The sequence below is a fragment of the Eumetopias jubatus genome, unplaced genomic scaffold (genome assembly GCF_037043125.1).
Source record: "Eumetopias jubatus isolate StellerSeaLion01/CBP00866 unplaced genomic scaffold, mEumJub1_p1.0 scaffold_17, whole genome shotgun sequence".
NCBI lineage: Eukaryota > Metazoa > Chordata > Mammalia > Carnivora > Otariidae > Eumetopias > Eumetopias jubatus.
The window spans coordinates 8,104,422-8,130,573 of NW_028274823.1; the positions used below are offsets into that span (position 1 = coordinate 8,104,422).

General features: G+C 50.2%; 1 protein-coding gene across 2 annotated transcripts in view; it reads right to left on the minus strand.

The window, feature by feature from the left end:
* Positions 1–26,152, minus strand: part of LHPP (phospholysine phosphohistidine inorganic pyrophosphate phosphatase) — a 127,763-nt gene that overhangs the window by 98,850 nt on the left and 2,761 nt on the right. For both annotated transcript variants that reach the window (XM_028119906.1, XM_028119908.1), the window contains exons 2-3: positions 4,853–5,040; positions 828–981 (exon numbers count right to left, since the gene is read on the minus strand). In XM_028119906.1, the coding sequence (XP_027975707.1) occupies positions 828–981; positions 4,853–5,040 (342 nt within the window). The remainder of the gene's footprint in view (positions 1–827; positions 982–4,852; positions 5,041–26,152) is intronic.

Below are 26,152 nucleotides of genomic sequence, written 5' to 3' on the forward strand. Positions count from 1 at the left end.
GTATTATCTGGTGAACAACAAAAACCCGGGTGACAAAACTAGGTCAGGTTTGATACTGGTGCTCCGAGTACGTCCCTTTGTAATGATTTCTTTGCACCAGAAACCACTTGGAAGGAAACACAGCACTGTGTTGACAGCTGTTAACCTGTGCAGTGGAATGGAAATATTTTCTGTTTTCTTCTTTTTGCTCATCTGTTTTCTCTAATTTTCCTTCCACGAACATGCGCGGTCTTGGTGGTAAAAGATGTTGTGAAAAATAATCAACATGGTTGGTCTGGGTTTTTCTAAAGAAACAGACAGAGAGGACTGTGCTAAAGACTCACACAAAAATGCTAGTAACAAAATCAGGACCTTACAGAGACTGTGCTCTGCGGCCAGAGATGTGGAGCCTGGCCCAGAGCACCCCTCCAAGCCCTCGAACCTCCTCTTTACTACTTAGGTGTCCCCTAGATGATTCTTCAGTGCCTTGTGCTGTATTCTGTGCAAACACACCTAACCTTGGGACAGTGAGCACCTGCGCTCTGAGACCTCGACGGGGCCTCCGTCCACAGTGACCCTCCCCGGCCCCAGCCTCTCCCAGCCCAGCATCCACACGGAAGCCTGACCAGCCAGCTCCCCCGAAGTCAGAGGATTCTCATTCCCTCACAAATTATTAAAAGAAAGGAAGGGTGAAGAAAAAAAGCAAGAAAAAAGCAGGGAGGGAAAAGGAAGGCAGCCTGTGCCCACCCCACACCCACTTTTCTGCACTGTGTACCGATTCTGTAAGCCAGAGACCCACAGAGCGTCGTCCAAAGCAGCCGGAAACACTCTTCCTGAAGCTGACTTACCCTTTTCCCAGAGAGATGAGCACAGGCTTTTCCAGATCCATGAGCACCCGGAAGGCTTCATTCATGTTTTGGTAAGAAAAGCCTTCTCCGGCATCTGCAATGACCACACAGTTGGGGTTGGACGTGTCGATCTGATCAAATTCTGAGCGAACTCCTGGAAAAAGAAAGAGGGATAAAGCCCTGGGGAGACATGGCCTACGTCCCATCTCCTACCAGGGACACCTTCTGTCTGCCACGTGGGCCCTGCCCCTTTCTCAGACGCGCTTCCTGATCCTCCCAGCTGTACTGGAGGTGGCTAAGGAAGGGGTTTTACTCCCATTTTACAGATGAAGGAATTCCACTTCCCACAGTTAGGGTTCGTCAGGAGAAAGATGGGCCTGTCCCTGGGGCTCCCACCCTAACACTGGCATTACCCCAGGGGCTACTCAGTTCAATCCCCCAGGCAGGAAACCCATAGCTCTGCAAGGGAGAAGGGGCATTTGCCTGGAAGACACAGATTACCGGATGTCGGGTGAAATGAGGCTGCTGGCTACCTTTATAGGGTCGGTACTGCTGGACCCAAACTGTAAAGACCATCGAACATTCTAGCCCAACCCCATGGAAGACAGGATAGCTGGGACATACAGACATGCTGAAAGGAGTAGCAGCTGATCCCCCTGCTCACCAATCCCCTTAGCAAAGCCTCTTCCTCCTTTGCCTTCTCTGCCCTCCCCTATTTTATTTTATTTTTAAAGACTTTATTTCTTTGTCAGAGAGAGAGAGAGCACAAGCAGGGGGAGCGGCAGGCAGAGCGAGAAGTAGACTCCCTGCGATGCGGGGCTCGATCTCAGAAGCCCCGGATCATGACCTGAGCCGGAGGCAGACGCTTAACTGACTGAGCCACCCAGGCGCCCCTGCCCGCCCCAATTTTAAATTAAAACTGAGCACTGCAAGGTTAAACTGAGTTGTCGGCCTTATGCCTTCAGTTCCTAGGACGAAACAGACTCTCACCTATCTTGGTATTAGATATTGACTTTGCTGGATTAAAAAATGGAAGTAACCACATGATATCACTTCCAACCTGCCAGAATAGCAAGAATTAAAAAGACTGACACTGCCAAGTGCGGGTGGGGAAGCAGAGCGGCTCTGAGAGCTGCCTGGCGGGAATGTGAAATGACACAGCCCTCTGGGGAACGGCTAGCTGTTTCTGATAAAACTGAGCAGCCACCTACCGTCTGACCCAGCAATTCCACTCCTAGGTATTTACCCAAAAGAACTGCACAGAAACATTCGTAGCAGATTTCCTCCCTAATAGCCTAAAGTCGGAAACAGTCAGGTGTCCTTCAACAGGGGAATGGACAAAGCGTGGTATATTCACTTAATGGAATAGCACTCTGCAACAAAAAAGAAAAAAAACCCTACTGATACCTGCAACCATACAGGTACATCTCAACAACAGTATGTTGGGGCTGCTCAGACCCTGCAGATTCCAAAGAAAGGTGGTCCTCAGGGCACCTGGGTGGCTCAGTCGGTTAAGCATCTGCCTTCAGCTCAGGTCATGATCTCAGGGTCCTGGGATCGAGCCCCAGGTCGGGCTCTGCGCTCAGTGGGGAGTCTGCTTCTCCCCCTCCCTCTGCTCCTCCCCCTGCTCATGCTCTCGCACACGCTCCCTCTCTCTCAAATAAATAAAATCTTAAAAAAAAAAAAAAAGAGAGAGAGTGTTTTTGTAAGCCTGAGGCCCTGGGAGGCCGGAGACTGAGTAGCCAAGGTGAGTCCAGAGGCGCTGCGTGCCTACCTGACCAACCCCTACTCAAAACCCGACACAAGGCTCCAGTGAGCTTCTCTGGGTGACGACACATTGCAGGTATGGTCACACATCTTGGATGGGAGAATTAAGTGCGTCTCAGGGCAACTCCACGGACGATGACCGCTGGAAGGTCACGCCCGGATTCTCCTGGAGTTCGCCCACACCTCTCCTCCCTTTGTCGAGTTCAATCCATGTTCTTTCACCGTGATAAACTATAACTGAGTCTGACAGCTTTTCTGGGCCCTGTGAGTCCTTCCAGCAAATCGTCAAGCTTGAAGGTGGTCTGGAGAGCCGCTAACACAACTAGATGCAGCATGATACTATTTATATAAAAATCTAAACGAGGCAAACTTATTCATGATGAAACAAATCAAAATAGCGGGTGCCTCCAAGAGGGTAGGGGATGGGGACTGACCAGACAGCACGTGAGGGAACTTTCAGGGTGCCGGTAAAGTTCTAGATCGTATCACAATAGGGGTTCGGGATACACAGACATGTGCACCTGTCAAAACTCAGCAGAAGTACACCTGAGATTTTTGCATTTCATTGTACATAAATTTTACATCAAAAGAAAAAAATGTAAACAGGTGCTGAACTCTAGTTAATGATGTGCTGAAGTGTTTTGGAGATGTGTACCAATGTCTGCTATTTACCTTGAAATGCATCAAAAAGATAAAATAATGGGGCACCTAGATGGCATAGTTGATTAAGTGTCTGACTCTTGATTTTGGCTCAGGTCATGATCTCAAGGTTGTGGGATCCAGCCCTGCGTTGGGCTCTGCGCTCAGCTCGGAGTCTGCTTAGAGTTCCTCTCTCCCTCTCCCTGCCCCTCCCCCCTGCCACACAAGCACTCTCTCCCTGTCTCTCTCATTCTCTCTCTCAAATAAATAAATAAATCTTAAGAAAAAAAGATAAGATGAAAAGATGGACAGAAAGATGGGTAGACATAATGAAGAAAATATAGTAAAATGTCACTGGTAAAGTCAGGTGATGAGCATACAAATATTTCAAGTAGAAGTCCTTTAGCTTTGCTGTATGTTTGCAAATTTCATAAAAAAATGTTGGGGCGGGTGGAATTCATCGAACATAAAACTTGGAAAAAGATTCCAAGTCTGAAAACAGGCATATTTATGGAAAACAGATGCAGGAGCGCATCTGGCTTCCCCTCCAGCCTGCTCAAGCTCTAATATCGATTAATGCCCCCTTCAAGGCAAACACTGAATTTCCCTCCCCTTCCCAGCTCATTCCACCCCCATTCCTCCCTTTGCCCCACGGGTGGGGATTTTCTTTCTTAAGTTATTCTCTTTCTTTGAGGACCTGTTCTAAAGACACTGGCAGAGATCCCAGATCACAGAGGAAGGATTTTGAGAAAGAGGATTTCTAAAGGCTGGGCATATTGCCCTCAACTGGCTCCAGAGCTATGGATTTGACACTCAGGCCTTTCAGGAAGCACCCTCAACCTCTGGGGGGCCCCACTCCTGCCGGGAGGCAGAAAAGTATGCTTGCTTCTGCCAGTGGTTTGTAAATAAAAATACCCGGTGCAGGGGAAGAAAGAGGGCTCAGTGCAACGACAGGGAAGTGTCCTGAATTCTGAAGCAGTGCTTATGTTTCTTCTTTTTAAATATTCAGAAGGCACCAGATAATACTGCTCCTTCCACTTCTTTCCAGAAAAACTCTCCACAGAGGGTCAAAAGGGCTCTTTCCTTGCATTCAGACAAAGATCAGGATGTAAACCTTGGGCCACTTGCCAGAAAGCAGGGCTGGTTTTCACAGATAGAGTTCAGGTTCAGGGTTGGGGAAGGGGGACAGAGGAGGTAGGGGGAGTGGAGGGGATGGGGGGTGGCAGACACAACCTATGGACTTCAATCTAGCCCCTCACCCTCCTTCCCTTCCTCCCCCGCACACCGCCCCACAAACCCGAGAAGCTAAAATTTTGCCCCTATGACAATTCCCTGCCCCCTTGGTCCATTCTAGATCAAAGAAATCAGGCTCAGGGTTTTCCTCTGCGAAAACCGCTCCATCCGGAACCTCCTCTAAAGATCCTCTGGTACTCAGCCAGGGATGGAACGGGCCTGGTCCCCAGCAGGAAGCCCACGAGGTTTCCACCCCACAGGCCCATGAGCCAAGTGTTCATGTCCTCCCCAGTGGTTTGGCCCAGGTGAGAGGGACACCGTCCCTCAGCCCCACCTGGAAAGGAGACACCTTGGCCCCCACCAAGCCCAGGGCCCAGCAGGCCTACCATCATGAATAAGCAGGTGTGGCCGCAGGCCTCGCTCCTTCAGGATCAGGGAGGTGGCTGGGGCTGGGGAGGTGACCTCGCCCTCGGAAATGTCGAAGCCCTGGCGTTGAAGCAGCCCCACCAGGTCTCTCCGGGACTTCTGCGAATCATTGGTGCAGAACCTCACCTTCAGCTTCGAGAGCTTCAGTCTGGAAGTGGGAACACGACAGGCAGAGGGTGCTGTCAGCACTCGGAGCATGGGGCCTTCATGGAAGGTTACCTCCCAAGGGCAATCAGGACAGCCAGCAGGGGCTAGAACACCATGGCTCCCTGAGGCCGGCCTCGGCTGACCCCGGGGTCTGGATGGGGTTGCTGAGCTGGAGCTGACCCCTTCCAGGGAACCCCGACCCTGCCCCACAAGCCTCCTTTCCATCCTCACTGAGCCTGTTGCCAGGGACATGTCCCCACTCCCTCCAGCTGGGACACGTCTCTGTCCCCACTCTCTCTGCCTGGGACACCCCCCACTTCATCTGAGACACATCTCCACACCCTTCACCTGGGACACATTTCCTTCACTCCTTCTACCTGGGACACATCTCCACTCCCTCTACCTGGGACACATCTCTGTTCCCTCTCCTGGGACATGTCCCTACTCCCTCCACCTGGGACACATTTCCCCTCCTTCTGCCTGGGACACGGTGCCTCTCTATACGTGCCAATTCTCCCACCTCCCAAGACCCACCAGATATCTCCCCTCCACCACTCCATCCCACTTGGCCTGGCTAGAGGTCTCTCGTGAACGTCCTCAGCAATTTCTCTGGACCATTCCACCATGATCAGCATTTCCTCTCTGCATGTGAGCTACGGGTGCCTAACTAACTCCAGATTCGTATTTCCCCTAAAGTGCAAAGGCTGAGGGACCAAGCTCAGGTGTGTCTTCTCATTGCTGTCACTGAAGAAAAGTTTGCCAGACCGTCATCAGGTACAGGGACGATCCCGGGATGGACAGACAGGACCCAGGGAGGCCCTGCAAGCCCAGCGTTAAGCTCAGTGCTGTGGCCGGCCAGTTGTACTCACATTCTTCTCTCCTGAGCTCCCAGGACACCTGCTGCATCCTGGCTGTGCTTGGGCAGGGTCTTGGAATACAGAGCCACAAGGTGGACACCTAAAGAGGTCCCAAATGCAATAACATCCAACCCTCCCACAAATAGTTACTGAGCACCTACTAAGTGCCTGGCTGGGGGCCAGCGCACAGAACTGTAACCTTGACCACAGGCAGGCTCCCAGCTGGAGCCACAGGCCCGGCGGGTGGGAGAGAAACTTCGCAAAGCAAGAGGGATTTGTGATTGTGAACAGGGAGGTGCTCTGAAGGACTGGAACAGGATGAAGAGACAGATGCAGGCCGGGAGGCAAAGAAACAGCACCCAGCAGAGGGAAGAATGGACTCGGGCTGCACAGGAAAAGAGGCTGGCACAGCTGAGCCCACAAGTAAGGGGTCCAATGTGATGGCGGATGTCCCCGCGGGCCCGGGCCCAGAACACACAGCCCTCCCTGGACAAGCCACGGCAAGACGGCAGTCCTACTCAGCATCTGCGCAGAGCCGCAGCGTGGGGTCGTGAAAAAGACACCAGGCTACAAGCCAGGAGGCCTGGGAAACCCTAGGAAAATTAACCGAGGGCACTAATCGCTACCTCACACTGTTCGTAAACAGGTCTCTAAACACATCCATGTCAGTGGTCTCCAAACGCGCAGGAAGACATCTTTACTTTTCAGCCATCCTTTCAAGTTTTACATTTTTTGGAATGTAAATTGTATTAACATTTGATCCAGTGTTAAATGCATAATTTATCATTTAGTATTTATCAATACACATGTACGAGAGATAAGTGCTCCAATTTTGTGCTCACGTGCAGAGATAACACAAAGAGTAGACCCAGTTACTCATAACTATGGACATGCAATCAACCTCCATTTGGGCAAATAAGTGAGACCCCCAACTAAAAACTCTATCTCAACCCTAGCGGTAACATACTTTTATTCTGCCTTACGAGTGAGGACATTGAATCTCAGAAGGTCAAGTACCTTCTGTTTCTCTTCCTGGATCTGAGGCGCTAGGGATATGTGCTAATTCCTACTTGACCCCAATACGGATCCTGGAACTGATATGGAGTCAGCACCATAGCTACCCTCCAAAACCAAAGGCGGGGAAAGGTGTCATCCCAGGATGGGGTCTCGGAAAAGACTTCCCCGAAGAGCCAGGTCCAACGGGAATCGTGCAGAGCTGACAAGATGGCCAGGGAAGGGTGGGCGGAGCAGAGGGAGGAGCAGGTGCAGGGTAGGCCCCGCCCTCCTAGGACCTGGTCAGGTTCAGAATCTTCCAGCAGCCTTAGGTATATGGAAGCTGAGCCAGAAAATGAGGCTGGAGAGGAGTGTCACTGAGCGGGCAGGGATGCCTCAGGCAATCTGTTCCATCCCGGGATGGAGGGAGCTCCACATGCAACGCTCCTTGGCGATAACAGAACTGGGAAAAGGTGGCAGGCCTGTCCAATGTCCCCCTCTCCACCCTGTGTGACGCTGTCCTTATCCTACCTCTGGCTTTATTTTTCTTTCTTTAAACGTTCACCAATATCTCCAATCATCTGACTTATATCTTTGTTTACGGTCTCTCTTCCAGACCTACGTGCTCCATGACATCAGCAATGACGTCTGGTCCATGCTCCTCGGCATCCCTGCTTCACACAGGGCTGGAACACAGCAGGCTCCCATTTGCTGAATGACTGAGTGATGCAAAATCCAAATGACAGCCCGTGAGAGGGACCCTTCCTTAGAACCACACCGACCACACAACCTACTGCCGTACCCAAGGGTGTCCCGAGCCTGCAGCCCCGTCGGAAACAGGCAGGTGCTCCCACATTATGACGAGCCTCCTGACCCTCCATGCACTGGAGCTGACAGGTGCCACTTGAAAAGAAATCTGTAGATCGACCAACAACAGAGTGAACACACACCTCGAGGCTAACCATGTCTTAATCAACAGCCCAGGTGGTTCAGTCCTTTCTTAATATTTGTCTTTCCTAATCAGAGGGTTATGAATGATCAATTACGCCTAGTGGTTAATTGCCCTTCATAAAGACAGCTTTTGTATTTTTTAAATTAGGCAGTTAATATGTTGTAACTAATAGCATCACCTTGTGCATTATGGACAGATCTTCATTGATTGGCGCCTGGAATGTGTGATTCGCACCCAAGTTAATGGAGCAATTGAGTGAAGAAGTGCAGGGGTGTCAGGGGACTAATTATTGCTAATGAATTATGATGTGACCTTCTCAGAACAGTGAACAATCGGTGTGACAGTGCCTCACATCTGCTATTCAGGACGAGACTTCAAATGCCGGTGACAAATGAGTAAATAACACAACTCACTTCGGGACACTTCAGCCACGGGTCTCCTCTGAAATACCCACCGAAGTTCATAAAACATATGCTTTAAAATCAAAGTACTGGTTTTAGGATCAAATCAGTCCCTGAAAAAAATCTAGTGCAAAATGTTTGGCAAGTCCCCTCCCTGTGGGTCTGTTCATCCTTCCCACCCCCCTACCGACAGCACCCCCTTTCCGAGCATTTGGGACAAGTCCCAGGTCCCCTCTCTGTTTCTCGTAATCACTGAAATAATAAAAGTGTGGGTTATTAACAGAGTAAAGCACGAATACAGCGTTACACTGAGCCCTGCCTCAGAGCTCAGTTTCTATGATCTGATTTGGCCCAGAACCACATGCTTTATTCCCTACATATGTCCCCGGGCTGGGCGCCTGGTGTGCAGGCAGCACTGAGTACGAGCTGACTGAGCAATGCGCCAAGAGACCAGAACCACTGTCCCCATTCTAGAGATGACAAAGCGGAGGCTCTGAGGGGCAGAGACCAATAAAGTCGGACAGCTTGTAAGCAGCAGAGCCCACAGGCTGTGAACCGACCCCGCGGGGGCAGCTACGCGCTGGCGAGTGCAGGCCTGCATGTTTCCAATAAGGGGAGCGCGGCAGCCCCAGGCAAGACCCAGCAGCCCAGGTGCATGCGAGGGGGGTGGGGGGGGTAGGCACTCGTGGACTGAGCTGTGTCCCGCCCCCCCCCAACAGATCCCTGTGTCGAAGCCCTAAGGAAGTAATGAGGGCTAAGTGAGGTCATAAAGGTGGGGTTATGAGAGGATAGGGATTAGTGTCCTTTTCCGACAGAGATCTCTCTCCGCTACGCAGAGACAATGTGAGGACAGGGGGCCCCAGAAGCCAGGAAGAGAACTTTTACCAGAAATGGACCCTGCTGGCACCAGATCTGGGCTCCCCGATAAACGTCTGCTGTTAGGCCCCCCGGCCTGTGGTTTTCTGTTGCGGCAGTGCAAACAGACGAGACAGCCAGAGAACCAAATCCTCAGCATCTCCTGGTGGGTCTGCTGCAGACGTCACAGATTTGGCCTCAGGGGCCCAGGACTGCAAGGCTTCAGAACGTCAGGGAAGCCCCAGCGCGGCCTGGCCTCGGACTTCAGCATAGCCTGCCTGCATCTTCCCAGGAAAACAAACGTAAAGGATTTCAGCTTCAGGCTGGGCCCAGCTCCAGGCCAGGCTGTGTTCTCCCCACTCCACCAAAACTCAAAAAGGCCGGAACCGGTGTCCTCCGGCAGGGCCCTGGCATCCCAGAGTGGGGCTCGGCCCAGACTGCCCCTGAGACACCAGCCCCCACCTCAGCCCGCTGCCCCCTCCCCAGGAGTCCCACGAGAGTTGGATTTGCCCCCACTTCCTGCAGCCATACCGGATTTTTGAACTGACCTTTACCTCATCCCGGCAGGCCAGGACAAGCCTCTGAGTGACAACGTCGCCTGGTGCAATTATTGTACATCACATGAACTGGTCCCTTGCAAATCACCTCGGACCTCACACATCTGCTGGCTGTCGGCATCTGCCAGGGGCACTCACCCGAAAATAATGGAAACCCTCTCATTATGGCTCGGTAGCAGGTAGAGCACTAGGGTGATTACTGGACATCCTGACCGACCTTGGCAGAGCTCCACGGCCCGCTGCCCTCTCTGGCTCGCCACGGAGGGGCTGGGAGGGGAGGCCACCCAAGGGGGGCAAGAAGGCTGCCCCAGACAAGGCCCTCCTGACTGGGCCCATCCTCCCTCCTCACTCCCCCCCACCCCGCCCTTGGGAAGCTGTCACCTTCGTGTGACCCAGGGAGGCCTCCAGTCACCCAGAGTCTGCTGCACCCTCCCCTAGAGCCCGATCTCAGTCATCCTTCAAGGCCTGTTTCACACCTCCCTTCCTCCAGGAAGCCCCCCACCCCGGGGCCCCCATCCCCAGTCTGACCAGGCAGAGCCCATCTGCGGCTCGGCTTTCACACCCCTGTAGCGTGGCAATGCCTTTCTGTGGGAAGTCCCTAACTAATCCGAATTCCAGATCTGATGGGCCCACCTGGTAAAGGAACCACATTGTTCCTGGATCCAGAGAACCTCAGGAAGAAACCCCATGTTCACAGCTAATCCCACCCCTGGGCAATACTGCTTCACCACTGCTCCTGCATCTGTCTCTAATCCTTCTGATGCAAAGTTTCTAGAGGATTCCAGAGGAGAAAGCACAATGGAGCTGGACGGTCTGGATCGGTAAAGGAAGGCTGAGCCTACGCACAAGGTGCCAGAGTGAGTCACTCCTTTATGCAGGCTACAGATGGAACAGATGGAACAGACGTGCCCGAAAGACGTTCTACTGCCAAGCAGCAGGCCAGGTGGCCCCGTGGTGATAAGGAGGCACTTTGGAGTCTGATGACTGTGAACGGGGTCCCAGCTCTGCCACCTAATGACTGTGGGACCTTCAGCGAGCTATCCCTTCTCTCTGTGCCACAGTCTCCTCATCTGTAAAATGGGGATGGTCACAGCACCTGTCTCACATTGCAAGGCTCCAGCAAGACCTGCGACGTCCCTGCACGGGCCTGGCACACAATGAGCGCTCACTACGTCCCAGCTGAGAACATCTGCCAGGACACAGGAGAAACACACCAGGAGGAGAGGGGAATTGAGGGGTGCAGAGGGAGAGTCCCCGCATTCCTGCCTCAGCCTGCTCTGCCCCTGGGGCCACAATTCAAGACGTGCCCTGGTGGAGTGGGGGGTTCCTGTTACTACTAAAAGGGGAATAGCAGCAGATAAATAAACTATGCCTCAGTTTCCTCAGAGAGAGAAAGGACATTCACGACACCTCAGGGGGCTGTTGTGACCGGAACGCGGGCAGCAGAGCCTGGCCAAGACCCTCAGCGAACGTCGGTCTCAGTCGCCCTAATGGCCCCCAGACGCCATCCCAGACAGGAGCCTTAGCAGGGCTCTGTGGCCGTGCCAGCCGCTGTCTCTCTTGGAAGCCACAGAGACTGAAAACACACATCTGGAAGAGGTGAATCCTGCAAAGTACTTATTTGCTCTAAGAACCGATTTTTCTTTTTTTTCTTTTTTTTTAACAGAAGGTCAAACAGGAGCTCGTGAGTAAAGCAGGGACAGCTATGCCATCAGTCCTGCATTTTGTGTGCAGGAAAACATGGTCATTCGCACGTACCAAGAGGTGCCCATGTTGACTCAGGGAGGGACCCAGCCCAGGTCCCCGTGGGCCCCAGTGATGGGCATCAGCTGGGGTCAGGGAGGCGCCTTGCGGCTGGAGCACCAGTGGAAGGGCTTTTGCCATGAGAATAGGGTCTGGCCTCCCAGCTGGGGTCCTGCACTTGCACCCTGCGAATGCCAGGCACCCAGAGGCCAGACTCTTGGGGCCCCACAGTCCCAGCCATGAAATGGGGTAACAGCAGTGCCTGGTCTTCTGCCCTCCAGAACTGCTCATGCTGTGAGCCGTCCCACATGCTGGTATCACCATCGGACCGGGAACGCCAAGGGGCACCTGTAACAGCTTCTGCCAGTAGCTTGGGCTGGGCTCGCTGCACCTCCCCCTTCCTTCCACTGATCCACCAGAGCTTTCAGCTAGGCTGACAGCCACTTGCTCCCCCACCTTAGGGTCCCTCCCCATTCTCCATCTGACATTCTGTGGGCAGCCATGCACATCACCGTGTCGTCAGAGCCCAGGCAAGAAACGGAGTCCAAAGTCTGGGCAGAGAGAAGAGAAAGAACAAGGGGCAAGGTGACGCACATGGCCAGACCCTGGCTGGGCCTCTCAGTCGGGCCGGCTGGCCAGTGAACTCAGAGAACAGCGATGAGGTCAGATAGACATTGGGCAGGCTCCAAAGCCAGGGCCCTTACGAAACATGAGGTACCTCCTCCCCGTGCCTGTGACCGCTTCACCTGCCATCCAGCATGTTCTCTCTGACCTGGCAGAACCTCAGAGCTCAGACCAAAGGGGCATGCTGCCACAGACATCAGTGTGCTATTTATTAATAAACACAACTTAAAATCAAGTGCAGGGAGGGAGCAAGATGGCAGAGGAGTAGGAGACCTGGATTTCATCTGGTCTCAGGAATTCAGCTGAATTGGGATCAAACCATTCTGAACACCTACGAACTCAACAGGAGATCGAAGATAAGAAGAGTAACAACTCTCTGAACAGAAAAGCGACCACTTTCTGGAAGGCAGGACGTGCGGAGAAGTGAATCCGAGGCGATATTCGGGAGGATAGACGGCGGGGGAGGGGGCCTCCGTCGGCCGCTTCTGGCAAGTGATAGAGCCACGGAGCACAAAATCGGAACTTTTAGAAGTCGGCTCCGCTGAGGGACGTCGCTGCAGTGGCTAAGCGGGGGGTGGAACCCTCGCGGGACAGTGTGGTCTCAGGACCCTTGGGGTCACAGAAAGACCGGGGGAGCCTGAGTGCGCCAGAGCTCCCAGGTATCGGAGCCGGGAAGCCGGCTGCAGAGACGGAGCCGAGGCGCGGGCTCTCAGCTCGGGGTGGCCATAAACTGTGATCCGTGGCCCAGTCGGGCCACTGCTCCTCCAGCAGGGACCCAGCGAGCAGCAGATCCGGGGAGACTCCCCTCCCTCCCCCGGGAGGAGCGGCGCGGGAGCACACCGCAGGGATCTGCTGGGTTTGGAGACTCCACACGGGGTCGGGTGCCAGAGATAGAAACGCTCGGTCACAGGCCGGGTGAGCACGGAGTGCGGCCGGAGACCGGGGACACGGGAGTGACCGCTTTTCTCTGGGGGCGCACTGAGGAGCGGGGCCCCGAGTTCTCGGCTCCTCCAGGTGGAGATTGGGAGGCCACCATTTTCACCCTGGTCCTCCAAAGCTGTACCGAGAGCTTGCAGGGAACAAAAGCTCCTGAGAGCAAACCCGAGCAGCTTGCTTAGCCCGGACCGACAAGGGCGGGGCAATTCCGCCTCCAGCAAAGACATGTGGGAACCACGGCAACAGGCCCCTCCCCCAGAAGATCAGACCGAACAGCCAGCAAGCCAAGACCAAGTTTACCGATCAAGGAGAACGGGAGAACTCCAGCGCTAGGGGAATACTGCACATAGAATTCACGGCTTTTTTTACTATGATTCATTAGTTTTTCAAAGTTAATTTTTTTAACTGTTTTTTTGAATTTTTCTTTTTCCCTTTTTCAAACATCTTATCAATCCCTTTTTAAAAAAATATTTTTTATTTCTCATTTTTAGAGTCATATTTTTATCCCTTCATAGTTGTTACCCTTATTTTTGGCATATATATATATAAGTTGTTCTCTCTTTAAAATTTTGAGATACAATTTCTTCTAACAGATCAAAATATACCCTAAATCCCTAGTGTATGGCTTTGTTCTAGTCTCCTGCCTGATCACATTCTCTCCCTTTTTTTTTCTTTTTCTTTTTCCTTTTCCTTTTTAAATCTTCTTCTTTCTTTTTAAAAACTACTTCTTATCAATTCCTTTTATAAAATCTTTTATATTTTTCATCTTTACAGTCATCTTCCATCCCTTCATTGTATCAACCCTTATTTTGTACATATATAAGTCTTTCTTCCTTTAAAATTTTAGCAGGCACTTTCTTCTAACAGACCAAAATATGCCCCAAAGCTAGTGTGTGGCACTGATCTATGCACTAACCTGATCATATTTGATCATATTCTGTTTTGGTTGTTTTGTTCTGTTTTTGTTTGTTTTTATCTTTCTCTTTTTCCTTTTTTTTTTTTCCTCTTCTTTCTTTCCCTTTCTTGTCCCCTGGTTTCAGGTCTTTTCTGATTTGTATAGAGTATATTTACTGGAGACGTTGTTAACCTGTTAGCATTCTGTTCTCTCATTCATCTGTTCTCCTCTGGACAAAATGACAAGATGAAAAAAATCACCTCAGCAAAAAGAACAAGAGGTAGTACCGTCTGCCAGGGACCTACTCAATACGGACATTAGTACGATGTCAGACCTAGAGTTCAGAATCATGATTTTGAAGATACTAGCTGGGCTTGAAAAAAGTGTGGAAGTTATTAGAGAAACCCTTTCTGGAGAAATAAAAGAACTAAAATCTAACCAAGTCAAAATCAAAAAGGCTATTGATGAGGTGCAATCAAAAATGGGGGCACTAACTGCTAGGATAAATGAGGCAGAAGAGAGAATCAGCGATATAGAAGACCAAATGATGGAAAATAAAGAGGCTGAGAAAAAGAGAGATAAACAACTACAGGATCACGAGGGCAGAATTCGAGAGAAGCGATACGATAAAACGAAACATTAGAATAATTGGGATCCCAGAAGAAGAAGAAAGAGAGAGAGGGGCAGAAGGTATATTGGAGCAAACAATAGCAGAGAACTTCCCTAATGTGGGGAAGGAAACAGGCATCAAAATACAGGAGGCACAGAGAAGCCCTCTCAAAATCAATAAAAATAGGTCAACACCCCGACATCTAATAGTAAAACTTACGAGTCTCAGAGACAAAGAAAATCCTGAAAGCAGCTCGGGAGAAGAGATATGTCACCTACAATGGTAGAAACATTAGATTGGCAACAGACCTATCCACAGAGACCTGGCAGGCCAGAAAGGACTGGCATGATATCTTCAGAGCACTAAACGAGAAAAATATGCAGCCAAGAATACTATATCCAGCTAGGCTATCATTGAAAATAGAAGGAGAAATAAAAAGCTTCCAGGACAAACAAAAACTAAAGGAATTTGCAAACACAAAACCAGCCCTCCAAGAAATATTGAAAGAGGTCCTCTAAGCAAAGAGAGAGCCTAAAAGCAGCATAGATCAGAAAGGAACACAGACAATATACAGTAACAGTCACCTTACAGGCAATACAATGGCACTAAATTGATACCTTTCAATAGTTACCCTGAATGTAAATGGGCTCAATGCCCCAATCAAAAGACACAGGCTATCAGATTGGATTAAAAAACAAGACCCATCCATATGCTGTCTGCAAGAGACTCATTTTAGACCCAAAGACACCCCCAGATTGAAAGTGAGGGGGTGGAAAACCATTTACCATGCTAATGGACACCAAAAGAAAGCTGGGGTGGCAATCCTTATATCAGACAAATTAGATTTTAAAACAAAGACTGTAATAAGAGATGAAGAAGGACACTATATCCTACTTAAAGGGTCTATCCAACAAGAAGATCTAACAATTGTAAATATCTATGCCCCTAACGTGGGAGCAGCCAATTATATAAGGCAATTAATAACAAAAGCAAAGAAAAATATTGACAACAATACAATAATACTGGGGGACTTTAACACCCCCCTAACTGAAATGGACAGATCATCTAAGCAAAAGATCAACAAGGAAATAAAGACTTTAAATGACACACTGGACCAAATGGACTTCACAGACATATTCAGAACATTCCATCCCAAAGCAACGGAATACACATTCTTCTCTAGTGCCCATGGAACATTATCCAGAATCGATCACATCCTAGGTCACAAATCAGGTCTCAACCGGTACCAAAAGATTGGGATTATTCCCTGCATATTTTCAGACCACAGTGCTTTGAAACTAGAACTCAATCACGAGAGGAAAGTCGGAAAGAACTCAAATACATGGAGGCTAAAGAGCATCCTACTAAAGAATGAATGGGTCAACCAGGAAATTAAAGAAGAATTTAAAAAATTCATGGAAACCAATGAAAATGAAAACACAACTGTTCGGGCGCCTGGGTGGCTCAGTTGGTTAAGCGACTGCCTTCGGCTCAGGTCATGATCCTGGAGTCCCGGGATCGAGTCCCACATCAGGCTTCCTGCTCAGCAGGGAGTCTGCTTCTCCCTCTGACCCTCTTCCCTCTCATGCTTTCTATCTCTCGTTCTCTCTCTCTCTCAAATAAATAAATAAAATCTTTAAAAAAAAAAAAGAAAACACAACTGTTCAAAATCTTTGGGATACAGCAAAGGCAGTCCTGAGAGGAAAGTATATAGCAATACAAGCCTTTCTCAAGAAACAAGAAAGGTCTCAAATACACAACCTAACCCTACACCTAAAGGAGCCGGAGAAAGAACAGCAAATAAAACCTAAACCCAGCAGAAGAGAAATAATAGAGATCAGAGCAGAAATCAATGAACTAGAAACCAAAAGAACAGTAGAACAGATCAACAAAACTAGGAGCTGGTTCTTTGAAAGAATTAACAAGATTGATAAACCCCTGGCCAGACTTATCAAAAAGAAAAGAGAAATGACCCAAATCAACAAAATCATGAATGAAAGAGGAGAGATCACAACCAACACCAGAGAAACACAAACAATTATAAGAACATATTATGAGCAACTCTATGCCAGCAAATTAGATAACCTGGAAGAAATGGGTGCATTCCTAGAGATGTATCAACTACCAAAATTGAACCAGGAAGAAATAGAAAACCTGAACAGACCTATAACCACTAAGGAAATTGAAGCAGTCATCAAAAATCTCCCACGAAACAAAAGCCCAGGGCCAGATGGCTTCCCAGGGGAATTCTATCGGACATTTAAAGAAGAATTAATACCTATTCTCCTGAAACTGTTCCAAAAAGATAGAAATGGAAGGAAAACTTCCAAACTCATTTTATGAGGCCACCATTACCTTGATCCCAAAACCAGACAAAGACCCCATCAAAAAGGAGAATTACAGACCAATATCCTTGATGAACATGAATGCAAAAATTCTCACCAAAATACTAGCCAATAGGATCCAACAGTACATTAAAAGGATTATTCACCATGACCAAGTGGGATTTATCCCTGGGCTGCAAGGCTGGTTCAACATCTGCAAATCAATGTGATACAATACATTAACAAAAGAAAGAACAAGAATCATATGATCCTCTCAATAGATGCAGAAAAAGCATTTGACAAAGTACAGCATCCTTTCTTGATCAAAACTCTTCAGAGTATAGGGATAGAGGGTACCTACCTCAATATCATAAAAGCCATCTATGAAAAACCTACAGTGAATATCATTCTCAATGGGGAAAAGCTGAGAGCTTTTCCCCTAAGGTCAGGAACGCGGCAGGGATGTCCACTCTCACCACTGCTATTCAACATAGTATTAGAAGTCCTGGCCACAGCAATCAGACAACAAAAAGAAATCAAAGGCATCCAAATAGGCAAAGAGGAAGTCAAACTCTCACTCTTTGCAGATGATATGATACTGTATGTGGAAAACCCAAAAGACTCCACCCCAAAACTGCTAGAACTCATACAGGAATTCAGTAAAGTAGCAGGATATAAAATCAATGCACAGAAATCAGTGGCATTCCTATACACCAACAACAAGACAGAAGAGAGACAAATCAAGGAGTCGATCCCATTTACAATTGCACCCAAAACCATAGGATACCTAGGAATAAATTTAACCAAAGAGGCAAAGCATCTGTACTCAGAAAACTATAAAATACTCAGGAAAGAAATTGAAGAAGACACAAAGAAATGGAAAAACGTTCCATGCTCATGGACTGGAAGAACCAACATTGTGAAGATGTCAATGCTACCTAGAGCAACCTACACATTCAATGCAATCCCCATCAAAACACCATCCACTTTTTTCTAAGAAATGGAACAAAGAATCCTAAAATTTGTATGGAACCAGAAGAGACCCCGAATAGCCAGAGGAATACTGAAAAAGAAAAGCAAAGCTGGCGGCATCACAATTCCGGACTTCCAGCTCTATTACAAAGCTATCATCAAGACAGTATGGTACTGGCACAAAAACAGACACATAGATCAATGGAACAGAATCGAGAGCCCAGAAATGGACCCTCAACTCTATGGTCAACTCATCTTTGACAAAGCAGGAAAGAATGTCCAATGGAAAAAAGACAGTCTCTTCAACAAACGGTGTTGGGAAAATTGGACAGCCACATGCAGAAGAATGACATTGGACCATTTCCTTACACCACACACAAAAATAGACTCCAAATGGTTGAAAGACCTAAACGTGAGACAGGAGTCCATCAAAATCCTAAAGGAGAACACAGGCAGCAACCTCTTTGACCTCAGCCACAGCAACTTCTTCCTAGAAACATCACCAAAGGCAAGGGAAGCAAGCGCAAAAATGAACTATTGGGATTTCATCAAGATAAAAAGCTTTTGCACAGCAAAAGAAACAGTCCACAAAACCAAAAGACAACCGACAGAATGGGAGAAAATATTTGCAAATGACATATCGGATAAAGGGCTAGTCTCCAAAATCTATAAAGAACTTATCAAACTCAACACCCAAAGAACAAAGAATCCAATCAAGAAATGGGCAGAAGACATGAACAGACATTTTTCCAAAGAAGACACCCAAATGGCCAACAGACACATGAAAAAGTGCTCCACGTCGCTCGGCACCAGGGAAATCCAAATGAAAACCTCAATGAGATACCACCTCACACCCGTCAGAATGGCTAAAATTAACAAGTCAGGAAACGACAGATGTTGGCGGGGATGCGGAGAAAGGGAAACCCTCCTACACTGTTGGTGGGAATGCAAGCTGGTGCAACCACTCTGGAAAACAGTATGGAGGTTCCTCAAACAGTTGAAAATAGAGCTACCATACGATCCAGCAATTGCACTACTGGGTATTTACCCCAAAGATACAAATGTAGGGATCCGAAGGGGTACGTGCACCCCGATGTTTATAGCAGCAATGTCCACAATAGCCAAACTGTGGAAAGAGCCAAGATGTCCATCGACAGATGAATGGATAAAGAAGATGTGGTATATATGCACAATGGAATATTATGCAGCCATCAAAAGGAATGAGATCTTGCCATTTGCAACGACATGGATGGAACTGGAGGGTGTTATGCTGAGTGAAATAAGTCAATCAGAGAAAGACATGTATCCTATGACCTCACTGATATGAGGAATTCTTAATCTCAGGAAACAAACTGAGGGTTGCTGGAGTGGTGGGGGGTGGGAGGGATGGGGTGGCTGGGTGAAAGACATTGGGGAGGGTATGTGCTATGGTGAGCACTGTGAACTGTACAAGACTGATGAATCACGGATCTGTAGTTTTTGAAACAAATGCAATATATGTTAAGAAAAAAAAAAAGAAGAAGATAGCAGGAGGGGAAGAATGAAGGGGAGTAAGTCGGAGGGGGAGACGATCCATTAGAGACGATGGACTCTGAAAAACAAACGGAGGGTTCTAGAGGGGAGGGGGGTGGGGGGATGGGTTGGCCTGGTGATGGGTATTAAAGAGGGCACATTCTGCATGGAGCACTGGGTGTTGTGCACAAACAATGAATCATGGAACACTACATCAAAAACTAATGATGTAATGTATGGTGATTAACATAGCAATAAAAAATTATAAAAAAAATAAATAAAATCAAGTGCAGGGAATCTAGAAACCGGAAGAGAGCTTGGATAGCATTCCACCAAGGGCTCATTTCACAAAGCAGGGGACTGGGGTTCAGAGGGATGCAAGGTGCCTGATGCAAGGGCATACGCTGAGGTGCTGTGGGTTCTTCGGACCACTCCCTAACCTTGCAGAACCATTCACCAGCCAGTCGTCCCTGAGTGCCATCACAGGCTGGTCCGGGCCAGGAGCTGCAGGGGACAGAGACCAGGCACACCCAGAGCCAGGTGGCAGGAGGTGACAGCCTGACTCAGAAAGCGACACGCCTATTGTACCTCCGCCACCTCTGTGTGCCTGAGGCTTCTGACCTGACCCTCTCCAACCTCGGTTCGCACATCTATAAAACGGGACACTAACAGCCGCTACTTGATCGGCTGTCATGAAGACGACACTTACAAACCATTATCAGAAGCACCCAGCACGCTGCAAATACTCAGTAAATGCCAGTGAAGACGCGGGCAGCAACTGTGCCAACCACACCTCTGTCAAGCCTGGGCTGGGGACATCTGGGCCCTCAAGGCAGGCAGTCTGACAGGAAGCCACATGCCCAGTGAACCAGGGCCAGGAGGGGCCAGGAGGTAGGGAGCCCAGAGAGCACCATTAAGAAAGAAGGCAAAGTTCAATCCAGCCAAGGGAGGCTGGGGCAAAAATCCTGGGGCACCTGGGACAGAAGGAACCCCAATGGTAGCCACAGCTCCCAGGCACTAGCTGCCAGCACCTTCCCTAGCCCCCCAGTGCACCCCCCCAGGCTCATAGTGACTTCTCAAGACAATCAGGGAGACAGGTCTCTATCCCCATTTAGGGATGAGGACCTGGGGTTCAGAGGGGCTGAGTGCCTCATCCAGGGGCAGAGCACAGAAAAGAACCCTTTATTATGAACTGGCCCCATGAAAATGTATACAAACGTGAAAAATACAACCTGGGCAGAGCTGAGTGATTTCGGGTTGAATCAGCTCCAAGTTCAACAACCAAAAGACTCTTCATATTTGCAAAAGAACCACCTCTTCCCCATTATCTGACTGTTCAAGCCACAAAATGCTCCTTTAGCTCCTAGAGGTGGCACAAGTAAAATGGTAGTTTAAGAGAAAATATCCCACTTAACTTACCCCCGGTGATGCCCGTGGGAAACTGAGGCACAAAAAAGCTATGAAACCTGCCCAAGACCACATCACAATCACAGGACAGAGTTGGGGACTCAAAACCCAGGCCCTCACCTACAAGAGCTGACACCTGCATTCTTTTAGGTGACAGGTAGGAAGCAGCACCTGTTTTGGGGAGCACACCGGCCCCAATCTCTTTCCCGGCGAGGCACCCTTAAGCCAGACTCTCTGAGTCTCTGGTTCCCTCTCTACACGTGGGCAGAATCCTATCAGCCCCACGGTCATGGGAAATTGCCCTGCACACCACTACAGGCAGGGTTCAGGCTGGGTTTGCCAATATGGCTTTTCTGTACATTCTTGGGGTGTTAGGGGCGGGGTGGGGGGTGGTCACAACTCCTTTTGTGAGCCTCCCGAGTAACCCATGCCACAATAACCTCCTAATCTCAGGGGCTTCCTACCAGAGGCGGCATGGTTGGGGTGAACCATTAACTCTGTTCCAGAACCACCAGCCTGGTTGCCCTTGATTTCCATATGGTGACCTTGCCCGCCCGTGCTGAGAGCCCGAGAAACAGCTCTTGTCCGGTGCGGCCTCATGCACCCATCCAACATCCCTGTTTCCCTCTGTGTGGGTCAGGTGCACGATTCTACTGCTCTACCTCCGATACATGTGGATTGTCGGGTCTCCCTTACCTTTTTGGACAAAAATGGTATTTTATACACATTATTCTAGAACATCTTTTTTTTTTTTTAAGATTTTACTTATTTATTTGACAGAGAGAGACACAGCAAGAGAGAGAGCACAAGCAGGGGGGAGTGGGAGGGAGAAGCAGGCTTCCCGCTGGGCAGGTAGCCCGATGCGGGGCTTGATCCCAGGACCCTGGGATCATGACCTGAGCCAAAGGCAGACACTTAATGACTGAGCCACCCAGGCGCCCCTAGAACATCTTTTATGGACTATATACAACATTCATGTGACATAAACTAATGTCAACATCAAACAGCTTCAGAACACTATACAGTCTGGATGAACTGTAATTTATTCCCTCCTCTTCTCCTGATAGACATTCAGCTTGTTTCCCAGCCACTCACACACGAAACTAAAAACATATAAACTGTGGAGCTGTTGGGGCACCTCAGTGGTGCAGCAGGTTAAGCGTCTGACTTAGGCTCAGGTCATGATCTCAGGGTGGTGGGACCGAGCCCCACGTTGGGTTTCCTGCTCGGTGGGGAGTCTGCTCCTCCCCCTGCTCAACCTCTCTCACACATAAATAAAATCTTTAAAAAGTAATAAAATAAAATAAACTGTTGGGCCGGCCACTGGCCCTGACTTCAATATTGTTATTCATCAAAACGCTTTGATCATTTTCACTGACTGGCTTCATCATCAGTTATAGATTTGAACAGAGAAACTATACATTTGTCAAACATCGTTCTTTTATTTATTTTTTTAATGGGGGGCGGTGTTCCTACCGCAGATTCATTTGGGGGATAAATGCTCTGAGGCTACAGAAGGTTGGAAAGTCCTGGCTCGGGATCTGCAGGGACTCGGGCTCCAGTGACCTGTGAGCACCAGGGTGGAGGCAGGAATGTGGGGCAGAAGGCGAGGAGGGTGTGATATCAGGAAAGGGAAGCATTGCGCCTTCAAGTCCTCTGTGCTTTGGGGAAACCGAGAGGAAGGGGTGTGGGAGGAGCCACGGTTTCACCCTGGGAGAACGCATGGCCCAGGGCTGGTGACAAAAGGGTTTGGACTCTACTCCATACCTCCAGGCCCTGGTCAGGACTGTTCACAAGGAGGGAGCCGTCTTGTCCTAGCACACTTTGTCCTAGGTCTGGCCTGAGCGAGGAAAGCTCCTGTTGGCCTAAACAAGCTCAAACAAGCGCAAACAAGCAGCTGCCCCCTCCAATATCCCCAGGGAACTCCTCCGGCAGGATGGGATGAGGCTCCCGACTGTCCCTCCGTCCCTAGCAGCTCTTAGTATAGCCACTCCTAGGCCCAGATGCTGCCAGGGTGGCCCAGCATTGAGGAGGGGAGGGCCTAAGGTCTGCAGGCTGGCGACTTCCAACAAGGTGCCCCTGGCTCCGTCCGTCGCTGCTCTAAAACCTGCTGGGAGGGGCCTCAGTGTCAACAGGGTCCCAGGGTTTCCGGGGCACCCCGGGGCTTGAGAGGCCCCACCTGGAAGGATAGGTTGTGGGTCTGGCAGTCCTGGGTGGGAACTGCTTTATAAAGCGACCCTGGGCTGAGGCCTGCTTCCTTCCGCTGGCCACAAAAAGGCTGGGCCAGCAGATGTGCTTTAGTGGCCTGAGACAGGATGCAGTAAATGCCCACCTGCCTTTCACATGCAGATGGCTCTAGGGCTCTCCTTTGTGCTGGCCAGCCCCTGGGCCAGCCCCTGCAGCTCCCGCTGGGCCAGGCCCTGCCTCTGAATGGCTCCCCTCCGAGAACCCAAATGCCCAAGAATGGGCTCCAATAAAGGGCCTGTTGGGGGCACCCCGGGCTGGTTACAGATGTCCCATTACCACGCCCGCCCACAAATCCTAGAGCAGTGAGAGAGCTCGCAGCACCGTCCCCAGCAGCTCCAGGAAGAAGCTGGTGTGGCCTGCGAAGCCTGGGCCTTTGGTTCCATCGGGGACACTCCTTGCCCAGATGACATCTGCAGATCCCAGCATACACCGCAGCGGGCCTGCAAGGCTATGTTCCCCCACCCCAGCTCCCCGGCTCCCTGCCAGCTAGGTCTCCCCACCCTCCCCACCCCCCGCCATGGGACATGGGCCTTTCCAGGCGCTATTCACATTACGCTGATTCTCCCAACTGAACCCTCAGCTTCAAGAGGGGCTGGGACTTCCCTCTGCCTCGATCATGGCCGAGGGTTCTGGCAGTTTGGAAGTGCTCAGTAAACACTTGTTGGGTGGGAGTGCATGAAGGAGCAAATGCCTGTACTGGAGGCAGCGTGGTGCTGGGAGGGACACGGAGGCCTTGGAGTCACAGGTCCCCAGGTCACAGGAACCCAGGGGTTAACCTGGCCCATCCACCTTTTTCACTTCTGCCAGTTGCTGAATCTCTGCACCTCCATCACTTTGAAAAGGGGCCTGAAATCCCTACCTGGGGGGGTTGGGAAGCACCCAGGCAGGACCCAACAGGCCCCCCTCAATCACCGTGTCCGCTATGACTGTGGTCCACATGGTTCCGGAAAGCAGGGTTTATCCTCCGCATGTGCTCCATGTCCCCAAAACGGTGGGAACCTTTCAGAAAACCTGGGGATGACAACACTACAGAAAGTGTAGGAAGAAAAGCAGGGAGCCACCCCCTCCAGGGTTTCCCAGAAGCGCTGGGGAGCTGCCACGGGGTGACCAGTCCCCCAGGACCTCGTCCCCTCCCCATCATGCTTGTCCCTCTGCAGCTGCCCTCACCCCAGGGACTTCCGTTGAGCTCCTCAGACATCAAAGTGAGCCTCGCATATCAAGGAGGCCACAGAGTGCAGGGTGTAAAGAAACCACTCTAGCGGCTACAAACACTGTAGAAAGCAGCCAAACACACAGTGTTCTTCACCTTGGCAGGCAGGACCTATCCCTTAAAAGGTTCCTAGGAGAGTCCGGGCTTGGCTCAGCTGCTACAAAACGGGGGTATCCCCCACGTGTGAAACATCCCCATGGAAAGCTCCAAAAGCAGGGGGAAGCTTCCAGCACCACACTCACTACCACTGAGCGTCTGGATGCTGGGCTTCGTACCTGCCCAGGGCCACCCACAAGGAAGGCCTGAGTGTGATCAGTGGGCCACTGGAGGCCGGACTGAAGAGCCCAAGAGAAAAGGATGTCCAGAGAGCCACCAGGGTGTGGGTGGGCCCAGGTTCGGTGGGTGCTTGGCCACAAAGGGGCTCATCAGTGAAAACCGTACCCAGGAATCTTTGCGACTGGGAGCAATGGGATGAAGTGAGCAAGGGGGTGGACAAGGGGCCACGGAGCTCACCTGAGAAGGCCCTGGTGGACTAGGAGGAGGCATGGGGACTTGGTCCTGTGGCCTGGGAACCCGGGAGGTTTCAGAGGGACGAGGCCATTAGTTCTCCAGGCCCCTGGGCAGCGCGATGATAAAATCTCCCAGGATAAGTAGCACTATGTCCCCTCACCGAAAATAATCCCACATGCCCTGGAGAGGGAAATCCCCCTCTCAGCCACAAAACTGGCTCTGATGTATTTTAAGACTGCTGTTATACAGCTGTTAGATTTCTACACTATAGCTGTTACCAGAGACATCCCAGCTACTTAAATCAGCCTGAGTTAAAGTAAATCAAAACAAAACCCTCCTGGGGATGGGTGGGAAGGCGCCGGTGCAGAACCCACACAGGTGAACAGGCCAGAGACCCCCTCCTTACTGCCACACCCTGCGATCTGCGCATGCATTTGTTGGGCAGGTCTGTGTCAGGGTGGGAGCATGACTCAGGACAGGCTGCTGGAAGCCCCTGACCTTTCTCAATACCCACTCCGCCCACAAAGGACTCGAAGTATGGCTCGGGCACAGCAGTTGGGAGTCAGGCCGACTTGGATCCCCATGGTCCCTGGGCCATCCCAGCGGAGACCTTGGCAAGCCCCGAGCTGCAGTGGCTTCAACTGATAAAGGCAAGGCACAGCCCCTCCCCACCCCAGACTGTCACGGGACCACATAAGACAGTGCGAGGAAAGCATGAATACCTAGCAAAGAATAGGCAGCCTCTGAGAGCAGCCTCGCCTGCCCAGAAATACAGGGAATAGGGGCACCTGGGCGGCTCAGTCGTTAAGCATTTGCCTTCGGCTCGGGTCACGGTCCCAGAGTCCTAGGATTGGGCCCCATGTGAGGCTCCCTGCTCAGCGGGGAGCCTGCTTCTCCCTCTCCCACTCCCCCTGCCTGTGTTCCCTCTCTTGCTGTGTGTGTCTCTGTCAAATAAATAAAATCTTAAAAAAAAAAAAGAAATACAGGGAATATAGTCAATAATATTGTAATAATGTTGTTTGGTGGCTGTTGGTGGCTCCATTCATCATGGTGAGCACTGACTAATGTATAGAATTGCTGAATCAATATGCTATCCACCTGAAACTAATATAAGATTGTATATATACTTCAATAAAAAATTCCATAACTTAAATAAATAAACGTATATATGTATATACGTATACCGTGCTGTCATGGGGTCTATCCTGCACTTAGCACTGGGCCAAGAACTTGACATACATCATGAGCTATCAGAACACCTGCCCTGCACCCCTTCCCACCCCCTCTATCCTTTCTGGTGCTCTAGTCCGACACTCGGAGCCATTCTTTATCTCTTCTTCTCCCTGGCCCCCACAATACTCACTGTATCAGCAGGTCCCCCTGGTCCTACTTCCAAAACATCTCTTTCATTCACTCCCTTCTTGCCAACTCCCTGGTCCATGCCCCACCATCTCTCTCTGGACCACACAATGCTCTCCTAACTGCTTTCCCTGCTTCCTCTCTTGAGC